This window comes from Petaurus breviceps, unplaced genomic scaffold, assembly GCF_028583685.1.
Source record: "Petaurus breviceps papuanus isolate PSGF00001 unplaced genomic scaffold, PetGlider_PUasm1.0 90701, whole genome shotgun sequence".
NCBI lineage: Eukaryota > Metazoa > Chordata > Mammalia > Diprotodontia > Petauridae > Petaurus > Petaurus breviceps.
In genome coordinates, this window is record NW_027187316.1 from 2,441,221 (window position 1) to 2,455,834 (window position 14,614).

Sequence of the window (14,614 nt, forward strand, 5' to 3'; positions counted from 1 at the left end):
GCAAGGAACAGTTTACCTGTCAGATCTATGGAGAATGGAAGAGTTTGTGAACCAAACAAGAAATAGAGAACATTATGAAATGCAAAATGGATAATTTTGATTACATTAAATTGAAAAGGTTTTGTACAAAAAATTCAATGTAACCAAGATTAGAAAGGGAAGCAGAAATCTGGAAAATAATTTTTACAGCCAATGTCTCTGATAAAGGCCTCATTTCTAAAATACATACAGAACTGAGTTGAATTTATAAGAATACAAGTCATTCCCCAAATGATAAATGGTCAAAGGATATGAACAGGTAGTTTTCAGAGGCAGAAATTAAAGCTATCTATAGTCATATGAAAAAAATGTTCTAAATCACTATTGATTAGAGAAATGCAAATCAAAACAACTCTGAGGTACCACATCACACCTATCAGATTGGCTAATATGACAAAATAGGAGAATGACAAATGAGAAGATGGAGGAAAATTGGAACACTAATTCATTGGTGGTAGAGTTGTGAGTTGATCCAAAAATTCTGGAGAGCAATTTGTAACTATGCCCAAAGGGTTATAAAACTGTGTGTACCCTTTAACCCAGTAATACCACTTCTAGGGCTGTACCCCAAAGAACATAAAAATGGGAAAAGGACTGTGTAGTGGCCAAGAATTGGAAATTGAGGGGATGCCCATCGTTTGGGGAACGACTGAACAAATTGTGCTAAATGAATGTAATGGAATAGTATTGTGCTATAAGAAATGATGAGCAGATGGACTTCAGGAAAGCCTGTAAAGACTTACATGAACTGATGTTGAGTGAGGTGAGCAGAACCTGGAGAACATTGTATACAGTAACAGCAACGTTATGCGATGACTAACTTTGATAGACTTAACTCTTCTCAACAATGCAAGGATCTATGACAGTTCCAAAATACTCATGGTGGAAAATGTGATCCACATCCAGAGAAAGAACTATGGAGTCTGAATACAGATAGAAACATAGTTTTTGCTCTCTTTTTTCTTTGCTTGTTTCTTCTTTCTTGTGATTCCTCCCATTGGTTTAAATTCTTCTTTACAATATGACTAATGTGAAATATGTTTAATATGAATGTATAAGGAAAACTTATATCAGATTGCACATCATCTTGGGGGGGGTGAAAATTTAGAACTCAAAATCTACTGGAAGTGTATGTTGAAAACAAGGAAGGAAGGAAGATTGGGTATTCCAACTGTTTCTTTTTCTTGATACTGACTTGAGGATGTCCCCTAAACCCTGATATATTATGTTCAGTTCCTGGCATATTTCAAAAAGGATATTGTCAAGCTGGACTGCATCACAGAGATGATGACCAAGGTGATAAAGAGACCAGAGACCATCCCAAATAAGGATCAGCTGAAAGAACCCAGGATATTTGGTTCTGAAAAGAAAAAGGCCTAGATGAAACATGAAAGATATTACATATAAAAATGACTAGACTTGTTCCAATTGGCTCCAGAGTAGCAACAGATACAAGTTGCAAGTTGCAAAGAAGGAGATTTAGGCTTTCAATATCCCAATAATTAGAACTTTCCAAAAAACAGAATGTGGTGTCTTAGGCAGTAGAGGGTTCTTCTTCAAGGAAAAATTTTTTATCAGAAATTGAGTGATCACATGTCAGGGATGCTAAATATGTTATACTCTGCTGAAATACTGGTTGGACTGGATGACCTCTAAGATTCCTTTTAGCTCTCTATTAAGCATTTAGTGTCTGCAACAGATTGGCAAAGTTGATTTAAAAAAAAGGAAAAAGACAAATGCTAGTGATGCTGTGGGAAAACAGACACATTAATGCACTGTTGGAGCTGCAAATTGGTCCAGCTATTCTAGAAAATAAATTGCAACTATTCCCAAAATTTACCAAACTGTGCATACCCTTAGACGAAGTGAAGGGTCTGAGAAAAAGTAAAAACACCTGTATGGGCAAAAGTATTTATAGAAGCTCTTTTTTTTAACAAGAAACTGGAGACAAAGGGGTGCTTATCAATTGGGAAATGACTGAATAAATTTTGGTATAAGAATTTAATGGAATATTATTGTAATGAAAAAAAAACGTCAAAAGACCTAATTTCAGAGTAACCTGGGTCAACATGTATAAATGAGGAGCAGAGGAGCACAACTAGAAGAACAGCTTATACAATGTCTGCATCAGCGCCAAGACAAAACAGTTTAAAGATCCACCAACTTTAATCACTTCAATGACCAATCACGATTCTGAGGGCTGATGATGATGAAGCATAGACTCAAAAATGTATGACAGAAAAGTGATGAACTCAGGGTGCATAATATATATATAAATATAAATATATGTGTGTATATATATACATACATATATATATATATATATATATATATATATATATATATATATATATAGTGTGTGTGTGCATGTGTGTGTATTTGCTCCTGTTACAAAGTCTTTATTTTTCTTTCTTTTTCCAGTGGAAGTCAAGAGAGTTAAGAGGGCAAGAAAATAATGTTTTTCTTAATTGAAAAATGAAATGAAATTTGAAATTAATGTAGTCGTAATCTAACCATTCCTGTCCATGACCTGAAAAGCTAAAATTTTGTCACCGCTATCTTGCCTTTCATACACCTCCACCCCCCTCCCCTATCTAGATCACCTCACAAATGTAGCAGACACCTGGGTCTAGGATCGTGCTTGAGAGCAATGGCTTGTAAGGGCTCCCCTCCCCCTTTTGATTTTTTTTCTGGGAGAGAGAGAGTCATCCAGAATGAGAAATCATGAACTTGTTAACATTTGCAGTGTATGACAGACCTCATTATATTATCATTCCCTTAAAACCTACTCCTCTTTCAAAAAAATAAAATTAAGTTAAAGATCTATCCAAATCTAAGAGGGTATTAGACAAATGCATACATATATTTATAGTAACTCTCTTCAGGTTGCTAATTTCAGACCCCATTTATTTATCCATCTTACTAACATTTTAAGGGTGAAAACATTGTGGATGTATGTAGTGCATATTGTGTATATTGTATATAGCACCTATTATGACTATAAATATTCCCACATGTTTCTCAATTGCAAAATATAGCAAACTCTCTGTATAGAGGACAGAAGCAAAACATTTATTCAGACACCAGAAAACCAAATCCCAACATCAGGAAACCTAATCCATCATGGCAACATAGAAGTTAATGCACCACAACATAGCAGAGAGCCACACCATCCTTTAGCCTTCCTACAAACCATTATAAGATCAATATTTTACTCATAAACCTGACTAACTCCTTGCTTGAGTGTCCTCTCTCTCCCACCATCTTTCTGGCTCTGGCTCCCAGCTTCCTGTGTGTTCTGCTCCACCCCTCAGCAAACTTCCCACCACAGGCTCCATGTGACTACATTCAACCTATTAGGGGACAGAGTTTACTTTCAAAGCAGAGAAGGTCTTCAAATTCCCCTAGGCTTATTAAGGGGCAGGAAGATCTTCAAATTACCATTATCATTACAACGTAAAAGTTCAGGAAAGAGCTGAAATTCTAGACCCCACACTGAGGCTTGCTCAGAAAACACCAAAACCCTCTAAAGTGTCAGCTTGCTGAACCTCCACAGGAGACACTGGTCTAGATGCAGCAGGAATAACAAAACATTCAGAGAACAAGAAGGAAGACTGAAAATGTCTGGAGATGGGATCTTAATAGGATTGGCTATTGCAACACTAGTTAAGAACCATATCCCCAAAATCAACACACTGAATTAGTATCTGGGATGGTTTATTTAATCAGACCTCAGTAAAATAACATTGCATAAATCAGACTCAGTTGTCAGTGGGTGGAGGAAATATGTTGTTTACCATAAGAAATAGGATAGTATCTCATTTAAGGAAGGGGCTTATACTACATCTTTGCCCAGTCTGAATGCTAGTTTGCTACAGTGAACCAGAAGGAAGTTATTACATCCTCCCTCTGCAATCTATACATTAGTCGAAATGCCCTGCCTGATGATTATTGTGGAAAATAGACTCTCAAGCCTTGTTAAACCAGCTGAGCTGCTTTCAGGTGGGGGAGAGAAACTGGTCAGCATCCAAAATCCCTTCTAATGGGAGGCAAACAGACTAGATCTACCAGGGAATGATATCTGAAAATTCTTTATGAAAAAAGCTTCCCACATTTCTACCTTTCTAATGTGACATATTTAGAGATTATTTTACCTGTCCTCCAACCTCTGTACCATGATTGGCGACCATAGGCGCAGTTGGTTGAAAGGTAATGATATTAAGGGTAGAAACAGGGGCTATATATACTACAATGACAAAAGTCAGGAATCTCCTATGGTGCATCAAAAAGAAAGAGATGGTCTGGAGGCCAAGGCTCTGGCTTATAATTTGTGAGTAGAGAATTGCTGGGGAAATCATGAAGAATTGCTTCCTAAAGCCAGTTTTACCACTAGATCACTTTGGGCAAGTCACTTCCTCTCAATGAAAGCCTTGGATTGAATGATCTAGAAAAGTCCTTCCCAGGCCTAAAATGCTATAACTATTATCTCTAATGTGGTTTGGTTCTATTAACTAAATGAGAAATTATTGTTTCTATTAATTGAAAATGTTATAGTAACTAAATAATCCTCCACCTTTCACTCCTGAAGCAGCTGTCAGTAATTTATAGACTTTATCTCCTGGATCACCAACACCCTTGTGAATAGTTAAGTTGTGATTATACCTAATTTGCCTAATGAAGGTCTGGCCAGGAAAGAATAAAACAAAATGGCAAGTAACAGGAAAAAAATGTATTCCCTCAACTGAAAATAGAATCCAGGTGGTAAATGGGGAAGCTAGAAGGAGAGATACATAGGAAATAAATGTAATATAAAAACAAAAAAAAACTAGAAAGATATATTTAAAAAATAGAACCTAGGGAATCTGACTTCTCTGTGCACATTCTTGTTTCTGTAAGTCTCACTACTTCATGAAAATTAGGAGTTTCAAAATACATTCCCATGAGAGAAAACACTCATAGTCAACTTTCAATTAACCAAAGATTCATGCTCCAGTTTGTGAATCATCTGTTTCGAATTTCTCCTTCCATTACATCTTTTAATCATTTGACTGCTTGTTGCTTCTCCATCAGAAGATAGAAAAGAGAAAGTGCCTCCCCCAACCAAACACCTGTATATGTGTGTATACATGTAGGCACACACACGTATCTGTGTGTGTCTATATATATACATATATATTTAAATGTTTCCCTTGGTTTCTAGTATTTGCTTGAAACATGTGGATTTCCTTTGTCTACATGATTTCTACTAGCTATAGTTGCAAAAGCTTAGATTTTATTTAATAATAGTTTACCTATTTAGGGGATGTGAAGATGGGGGAAGGTGAAGGAAGGGAACAAGCATTTATTAGGCACTTACTATAGGCACCGTGCTAAGTGCTTTACAAATATTATGTCCTTTGACTTAAGCAAGTGCTTTTCAGTAACAAAACAATTTCACACACATTTGAAGCTCACAACAACCTGAGAGTTAGATAACCAAAATATAATTATTATCCCTACATCAACTGCCTGAAGTTTCAGCCAATAGGACATAAAGGTGGATCTTGAGGCTCAGGGCAGTATAGTGGCTTATTCAAGATCACAGAGTTATTAAGGAGTAGAAACAAAAAGGGAGCATTTATAGATAACTTTAAGATCTGCAAAGTACTTTGCACCTGTTATCCCATTTGACTCACAATAATCCTGGCTAATTATCACCATTTAATAGATGAGGAAACTGAGGCAATGAGCAGTTAAGTGAATTGCCCAGGGCCACATAGCTAGTAAGTGTCAGAGGCTGCTTTCCAAACAGGTCTTCCAAGTCCAACACTCATAGATAGAAATAGAAATAGTTGTGCACTAATACATGTTTAACAATAAGGTCTCTTCTCCCTCCCGCCCCCCCCCCCCAAATGTGCACATATTCTTTTAGTTTAATATGCATTATTAACATTTTATCTATAATTTTCTTTTGTCTACACAATCAACAAAAGTATACATTAAGCCTCTATTTCTAGTGTTTGCCTATTGCCAATGTGTAAATGCTTGCACTGAAAATTTAATAGTATGTTCTCAAGAGCTGTCCAGCAGGTTCCATCACACCACCTAAAAGAATCCAGATCTTATGACTATAAATCCCAGGTTCTTTTCATTGTGCCATGTATTTCTTATCCTCTCTTTTCCTCTCAGCCTTTGACTGACCTGGCAATGGGTTCTGCAGGATTCTGTGGACTGGAGAAACGCCAAGCAGGAAAGAAGAATTACTAAGGACATTGTTTCCACCCAGCTGCCTTTCTTGCTTCTGTTAGAAAAAAAAAAGTCTCTGAGTCACTGCTTTCCAAGGTCCATGTATCTGCAGAAGGAAAGGTTTGTCAAGAATGGATTCTTAACTTCAATGAGGCTTCTATTTCTGCCTAAAAATTTTAATTAAAAAAAGAACCAAGCATAGTTCTCCAGTTCTGCTGGAAGTCTGGTGTCTATACAGAGTTGTGTTGGATCAGAAAGACTGACTCCTGCTGGGGATGAGGCAGCCCCCACCCTCACAGCCTTCTGATGTTTACTCCCTTATGATACCTAAAGCTGGAAACCCTCCAAGGGCAGCTGCTAAGCTAGCTGTACTTCAGCTGCCAACCAATTATTAAAAATATCTCAGATTTGAGGGGTGTAAATGACAGTATGTGGGTGAGGATAGGACAGGGAGTGTAGCCATATGTAAGTATCTGTCTACATGTGAGTGTTTAGCTATATACTATATCTTCTAGAGCAAGGCTTCTTAAGCTCAGGTATAGGAGTCCAAGGATTTAGATGGGGGAAAAATTAAATGTATGGTTTCATTAATTTCTAGTTGAAATTTAGCATTTCATTGGATTGTGAATATAAACAATTATCTTGAAAAAGAGTCTATGGATTTCACCAAACTGCCAAAGGGGTCTATGTCATAATAAAGGTTGAGGTTATTTGCTCTAGTCCAGAGGTTCCCCAGGTGGGTAAAGGTAACCCCCTTTGGGGGTGCTGGAACAACAGGGGCAGTTGTAGTCTCAGGTATAAGTGGGGGGCACTGAATAAAAATAAGGAGGTCGTGGAAGCATGAGGTAAGAAGAAAACATGATAAAATTTTGAAAAACCATTCATACATGTTTCATCTATTGTGTAACAGTTTCAAGGATGGGAAACCTATGACCTATTCAAGGTCAATTGTGGCCCTCTAGACAATCAAGTGTGGCCCTTTAACTGAATCCAAACTTCACAGAACAAATGTTCCCCACCCCTCCACTAAAGTCATAGTGATTACATTATTTTCCAAATAAACATACAAAATGCAAGCTATAACCAATCAGTGGTCAAGTCCACAGACAGGTCTTAACAAGCAAGTATTGGTAAGCAAGCATGTTATGCATTGTGGGAAAGTCCAGCATGCATCACCAAGAATATGTACATGTAATGACTTGTTTACAATATATTATACAGTTACATGACACAATATTGCATCATCAAAATTTTAATATGGGAAAAAATCCACAAATTTACAATAAATTATTAAGTTTAAGAAGTGTCATTTAAAAAATGTTATATATTTTTGAAAGATGCAAATTTCAAAAAAAAAACTGCTAAAGGGTTAAAGAAAATGGATTTCCAAAGGAGAACGGAGTAATTTTTTTAAGGGGGGGCAATAGGCTAAATAAGTTTGGGAATGTCTGCTGTAGTCTATATGGCTTTAAGAGCCCCTTTTGAACAAAAGGGGAGTGATAACTGCCACTTAAGCCATTATTCCCCAGTTTGCATCTAATTTACTATTTCCCATAAAAAAGAAATTACTAAAGGAAGACATGACAGCAATTTTCAAACATGTAGAAGGCCAACATTGCAATTAATAAAGTAACAATGACTAATTACATTCTTACAACACTTTCAAAAGTGAGGGTATGGGTGTGGGTGAGTGAGTGAGTGAGTGTGTGTGTGTGTGTGTGTGTGTGTGTGTGTGTTTTGGTTTTGTTTTGAGACTAGGTCTCTTTGTCTTGCCCAGGTTGGAAGTACAGCAGTCATTCATGGGCTTAGTCCCAATACTGATTGACTTGAAAGCTGTTTTTTCCAACTTGGGCTCCTGGGGACCCATCATATTGTTGAAGGACAATGCAGAATTCAATCTGCTTTAGACCTACTCAGAACTCCTAAACTCAAGCAATCTTTCAGGAGGGAATATAGGCATGCACCACCACACATACTAGTGGCTAGTGCTTAGTTTTCCCAAATGTTTTGTCAATGCAAACCTATAAAGTTGATTCTGAAAATATTATTATCTTCATTTTACAAATAAGGAAACTGAGACTCAGAGATTATGCCACTTGCCCATACTCACACAGTTAAGTAGTACCAGAGATGGGGCATGAATCCAGGTCTTCAGAGTCTAAGACTAGTGTTGGCTGAAAGAATCATTGGACTTGCTGTTCTTGACCCAAGAAAGCAGAACTAGTATCAGTGAGTAGAGGTTATAAGGCCATAAATTTTAGTTCAATACAAGAAAGAACTTCTTAATAATTAGAGCTGCCCAAAAGTGGAATGGGCCATATTCTCATAAGATAGTGGCTTCCCCCATCACTCACTATGGATGCTATAGAGAGGATTCATGCTTTAAGAAGAGGTGGAACTGAAAGATTTTCAGGGTTTTTTCTTGCTAAGGTTCTGTGCAAATATCTGGAAGTGTCTCCAAGCAGAGCCATATATCCTTGCAAGATCAAGTGCTTTGTTTATAGGCCTTTGGAGTATCCTCATTGTGGTATCTGCTTTAAATTAGTAAAACTGCTATAAGAAATGGTGATAATCAGAATCAATGTTCTTACTTGTATCCATTTCTCATTTTTCAGTCAGTAATTGATATAAATTTACTACAGACTTGTAATAGCACAATGAATATTCTTTCCTTCACCCTTTCTTTAAATGTGGTCTATAGTCAACTTTGAATTTAAGCAATCGATAATATGGTTTCACATAGACAAATGATTAAAAAATGACTCCCACTTCAGTAACTAGGAGTTTCTTGTCTTTTGGTCAGTTTCATTTTTTGTGATGTTCTTCAGTATTTCTCATGTCTAGTACTTTCTGACTCTCTTCTTGAAGAAAGCATTCAGATTATACAGATGGGAAATATCCATGAAATCTGAAAGCATTTGGTCTCTTTTATTTCTTAGTCCTAAACTACATTTTCTAATATATTTTTCACTATTGACCCCTATACTTAATTTAGCATTGAAATAAGAGAGTATCAAGAAATAGGTATATATGTGATATTGTTTGAAGGATCCTGTAATGTTCTTCATGGAATTTCTCTATTTCTTTATCCTCTGAAATGGATATTGATTGACACATAGGCTCCAATTACATTCACAGTAATCTTTTTACTTATACACATCATAAGCACAACAAAATGACTTGAATGGACCATAAACTGATGTTTCTTGCTGCCTTTAGTCATCCAATGGAACTTACTCTACCAACTCCTTTATCCATTTTTGCTCCACAGAGAACACATGAATCATCCTTCCATCTACCTGCAACCTCCTCACATTTTCTAGTTTCAGTTATGGTGAGAATGTTAATCTAAATGTTGTCTAGTTCCTCTAGTAGCAGCCTTATTAATTCTTTGGTCATTGGACATCTTGCACTTACAGAACTTAGAGCTGGAATGGACCTTAGATATATCATTTACTCCAATCCCCTCATTTTACAGAGGAGAAAACCAAGACCCAAAGAGTTGAAATGACTTGCTCAAAATCACACAAGTAACTGTGATGATACATTGTGTCCTGGTCAGATCCCATATGGGATAATGTGCTGTGATCTGAGCAACACATTGCAGGGAGAGTGTCCACAAGCTGGAGAACCACCCAAGGAGTGCAACCAGAAGGGCAAGGAAATGAGGAAGCTTCCTGTGTGATAATTTCAGAAGAGACGATAGCTATCTTCAAATATCTGAAAAGCTGTTATAGCAAAAAAGGATTAGAATTATTTTTATTATCTCCAAAGAGTAGAGCTAGGCACAATGTAGAGAGGTAGACTTCAACTTGATGAAAAGAAAATTTTCTTCTTTTTAGTTTAATATCTCACTTTCCCCAATCATACCTAAAAACAATTTTATCTTCTTTCTCAAATTTTGAGTTCCAAATTCTCTCTCTGTCCCCATCCCTCATTGAGAAGGCAAACAATTTTACATAGGTTATATATGTGTGATTATGTAAAATACATTTCCATGTAAGTCAGGCTGTGAAAGAAAATGCAGGCCAAAAAAAGTCCAAGAAAAATAAAGTAAGGAAAAAAATGACTTCTATCTGCATTTAGGCTCCACCATTTCTTTCTCTGGAGATGAATAGCACCTTTCATCATAAATCCTTCAGAATTGTCTTGGATCATTGTATTTCTGAGAATAGCTAAGTCATTTGTAGTTGATCATTTTACAATGTTGCTGTTATTGTGTACAATGTTCTGGTTCTACTCAATTCACTTTGCATCAGTTCATGTAAGTCTTTCCAAGTTTTTCTGAGAGCATCCTGCTCATCATTTCTTATAGCACAACAGCATTCCATCACAATCATATATAAAAACTTTCTCAGCCATTCCCCAATTGATGGACATTACTCAATTCCCAGTTCTTTGCCACCACTGAAAGAGCTACCATAAATAAATAGTTTTGTAAATATAGAGCTATTTCCTTTTTGTTTTTTTTACCTCTTTGAAATATAGAACTGGGAGTGGTATTGCTTGGTCAAAGGGTGTGCATGGTAGAAAAATTTCTTAACAATAGTTTAGTGGTCCTCCTTTATCTTTGCTCTAAATCACAAGAATTAAATTAATGCAAAAGAAAACAATTCTGAGATTCCACCTTGCATCAGAAGATTGGCAAAGTTGATGAAGGAGGAAAGTGAGAAATGCTAGAGAATATATGGGAAAAGAGGGACTTTCATGCATTGTTGGGAGAAGTAAAGTGGTCCAACAGTTCTGGAGAGCATGTTGGAACTGTGTCCACCCAATAAGCTATCACATGTGCATACTCTTTGACCCAGTGATATCATACTAGGTCTATAATGGAAAAATATCAAAGTAAAAGGATACAAATGTAAAAAAAATTATCATTGCTTTTTCCTGATGGCAAAGAATTGAAAATTGAGGCCATCAATTGAGGAATGGCTGAACAAGTTATGATATATAAATGTAATAGAATTATATTGTGCTATAAGAAATATGAAGGGGATGGCTTCAGTCAAACCTAGAATGACTTGTATGAACTCAAGCAGAATATAGTGAGCAGGACCCAAGGGAAAAAAAACAATTAATATGATAAAAATAATATAAAGGCAAACAACTTTGAAAGACTTAGTAACTTTGCCCAATGCCCAACAAAATTCCAGAGGAAGAAAAATATCATCCACTTCCAGAAAGAGAGCTGACAGAGTGCAGACTGAAACTTTTTTTTGTCATTAGTGATGCAAGACCTCGTTTTGCTCAGCCATACTTGTTTGTAATAGGGATTTTGTTTTCTTGGTAAGGTTTGGAAATAGGGAAGTGGGAGGAAGAGAAGGAAGATTTCTATTGATTTTTAAAAGAAATTTTAATTACTTTAAAATGAATAATTAAAACTATCCAAAAACAAAGGTCTTCAAGTGGAGTTTGGACTGAATGATCACTTTTTCAGGATATCATAGAGGCAATTCTTGATCAGTTATAGAACACATTAGATACAATCTGGGATCCTTCCCACAGTTGCGATTCTGTGATTCTATGTGGCAAATCCTTGTTTTTCTCTGAGCAGTCAGAAGAGGAACAGTGCAGAGGGAAGTATCCATGTCACAATCAGGGAGACCAAGTGATCAGGCAAACAAGGACAACCCCACCATATTCAAAGTTGTGGCTTCTTCCTGGTACACAACCTCTGGCTTTTGAGTCAGAAATTCTAAGCTAGCTATTTTGTATTCAAACAGGTTACCCCAGCCAAGTTTCAAGTTGATGGTTTCAAAGACAGATGGAATTTTGCATTCAAGTACCAAAGAAACCAGAATATGCTTTGGAAAAGACAACTAAAGCTAAAAGTTTGGTATCTTTTGGATGCCCCCTCACCCCAGGCCCAGAATCCCCTATCGTATCATCTCATTAACCCATAGAAACATGCCCTATGGTTTAGGCAACTTGACTTTCAAGACTCAGAAGGAGATACAGAGCTAAGGAAGTGTTCAGGCATCCTTCATCCTGGTTTGACCTAGAGCATCTGCTTCAGCCAAACCTTCCTTACTTCCTTACCCAGAACTGATGCCCAATAACAGTGGGGGACTTACATTCAAGTGCCTTACTGGAATTGATGAGAACTCTGTCTCTCCCATTCTCCCAAAGAAGGGCTCAGGCAATTTCCCTATAAATGACAACCTTTAAGATTTCATAGTCTTCTAGGAGACAATGAGAAGTAAAGGGTGATCAGAAATAGATGGTTTAACTAAGTGTTATCCAGTGACACTTTAACCTTCTTATATTCCATTTTTTTAAAAAGGCTATAAAAGCAGATTCTAGGAATTGCAGGCATCACCATAGGCCAGTGGGGAAGATAACTTGTTTAAAGGGAAAGAAGAAGGCTTTTCAACTTCCTTCAAGTTAGTTAATACAGATCCATAGATAGATATCCACTAGGTCTATGGGACACCAGAATAATAATGATGATGACGATGACAGCTAGAATTTATATAGTTAAGGTTTACAAAGCACTTTAAAAATAATAGCAGTAGTAGCTAACATTTACATGGTACTATGTGCCAGGCATTATGCTAAGTACTTTGTTATTTTCTCACTTAATCCTCACAACCTGGGAGGTTTGGGTGTTTGGGGTTGTTTTTCCCCCTAATTGTATTATACCTCTTGCATATCTCCCTCCCTCCCATAAACACACACACACACACACACACACACACACACACATAGCACCCTGCCTCCATCATTTTTATTTAGGTGAAAATGGGCTCAGATTTCTCATCTATAAAGTAAGGGATCTGTGATATCTAAGGTCTTCTCCATATCTGTAGCCTATGATTCCATGACCTCAATTCCTGAGAGACAGCTATGGTTCTGGGACCTCTGGAGAAGGAGGGAAGAGTGAGTTATAGTATACAATGACATTCATAAATACTGTCTTTGGTGGGTTTTTTGTTTGTTTTTAAACTGTGATGGAATGACTAGGGTCTTTTTTGGACTTTCACACAGATGATAAATGATAGCTTAATATCAATTAAGTATGGAAAACCAGCCTACTACAAGATAGGTTTATGATGACACAGTGTTTGCTTTAACAGCAATAGACATACTTCTGGCTTAATCAAGAACAATGTTCTCATTGTTACATTCTTTTAAAGTAGTCACCATTTGAGAATAAGCAATGATGGCCTTCAGTATTACTACACTTGGACGCCACTTATTTAATTTTTTGGAACATATTCAGTATTTGTGACCAAGGAAGGCACTGGATTTCCAACTCTTAATGCCTCCTTAAAAAGCACTGTGTAAACAAAATGGGACTTCATCTAATGATAAATGAATGAATAAATTGTGATAAATTAATGTAATGGAATATTATTGCCCCATGAGAAATAATGAATATAGCAATTCAGAGAAACACAGAAAAACTTACAGGTACCAATATAGAATGAAGAAAACAGAACCAAAACAACTACATACATAATGACAGTAATATTGTAAATAAACTAAAAGACTATCAAATTCATATTAATTGTGTTGACTAATCTTGGTCTCAGAGAACAAATAATGGGTAGATGATTGTCTCTTTCCAGCAAAGAGATAGAGAGCCTTAAATGGGGATTGATACATATGCTGTTAGATAGGGTCATTTGTTGATTAAGTTTTGCTTAACTTTTTCTTTGTTACAGGGGAGGATTCAACTGGTAAAAGGAGTGATGAGAAATTACTAAAATATAATTTTTTTTCTTTTTTGTTCTTTGTTTTTTGGGGGGTTTTTTGGAGGGCAATTGGGGTTATGTGACTTGCCCAAGGCCACACGGCTAGTAAGTGTTAAGTGTCTGAGGCCAGATTTGAACTCAGGTCCTCCTGACTCCAGGGCCAGTGCTCTATTCACTGTGCCACCTACCTGCCTCCTAAAATATAAATTTTAAAAAGAGAGAGAGAAAGAATAACAAAATTCCAACTTCTAGAAATGTTGCTTGCTTCATGAAGGATATTAATTGAGTTCAATAAAAAATAACTGCCTTGACTACTAGGGGATGCTAAAGTGGACTATGATAAAGATCCTACATCCAAGAAGATTATAATCTAATGGATGAGATGACATAATTATGATACAAAGCAGAATGTAATAAGTGCTCAAGGTACAGTTATGAACTATGCCAAATAGTCCCATAGGAGTGGGGAGCCTGTGGCCTTGAGGTCACATACGGCCCTCTAGGTCCTTGGGTGAGGACTTGGATTGAGTTCAAGTTTTACAGAACAAATCCTCTTAAGGGGATTAGTTCTGTGAAGTTTGGGTTCAGTCAAAAGGCCTTTAAGAGGAAGAAGAAGAAGAAGAAGAAGAAGAAGAAGAAGAAGAAGAAGAAGA

The 14,614-nt window shown here is 36.7% G+C and overlaps 1 protein-coding gene across 7 annotated transcripts in view; it reads right to left on the minus strand.

The window, feature by feature from the left end:
• The window catches only part of LOC138144513 (putative adhesion G protein-coupled receptor F2P), a 48,661-nt gene that overhangs the window by 33,148 nt on the left and 899 nt on the right, over nucleotides 1-14,614 (minus strand). For 3 of the 7 annotated variants that reach the window (XM_069065796.1, XM_069065793.1, XM_069065795.1), the window contains exon 2: nucleotides 6,220-6,319. The exons of 2 other annotated variants lie outside the window; for them this stretch is intronic. In XM_069065796.1, coding sequence (XP_068921897.1) covers nucleotides 6,220-6,291 — 72 coding nt within the window. In that variant the 5' untranslated portion in view covers nucleotides 6,292-6,319. Of the gene's footprint in view, nucleotides 1-782; nucleotides 1,400-6,219; nucleotides 6,320-14,614 lie in introns of those variants that run through there. 2 more of the 7 variants (XM_069065794.1, XM_069065799.1) reach the window with 2 other exon arrangements.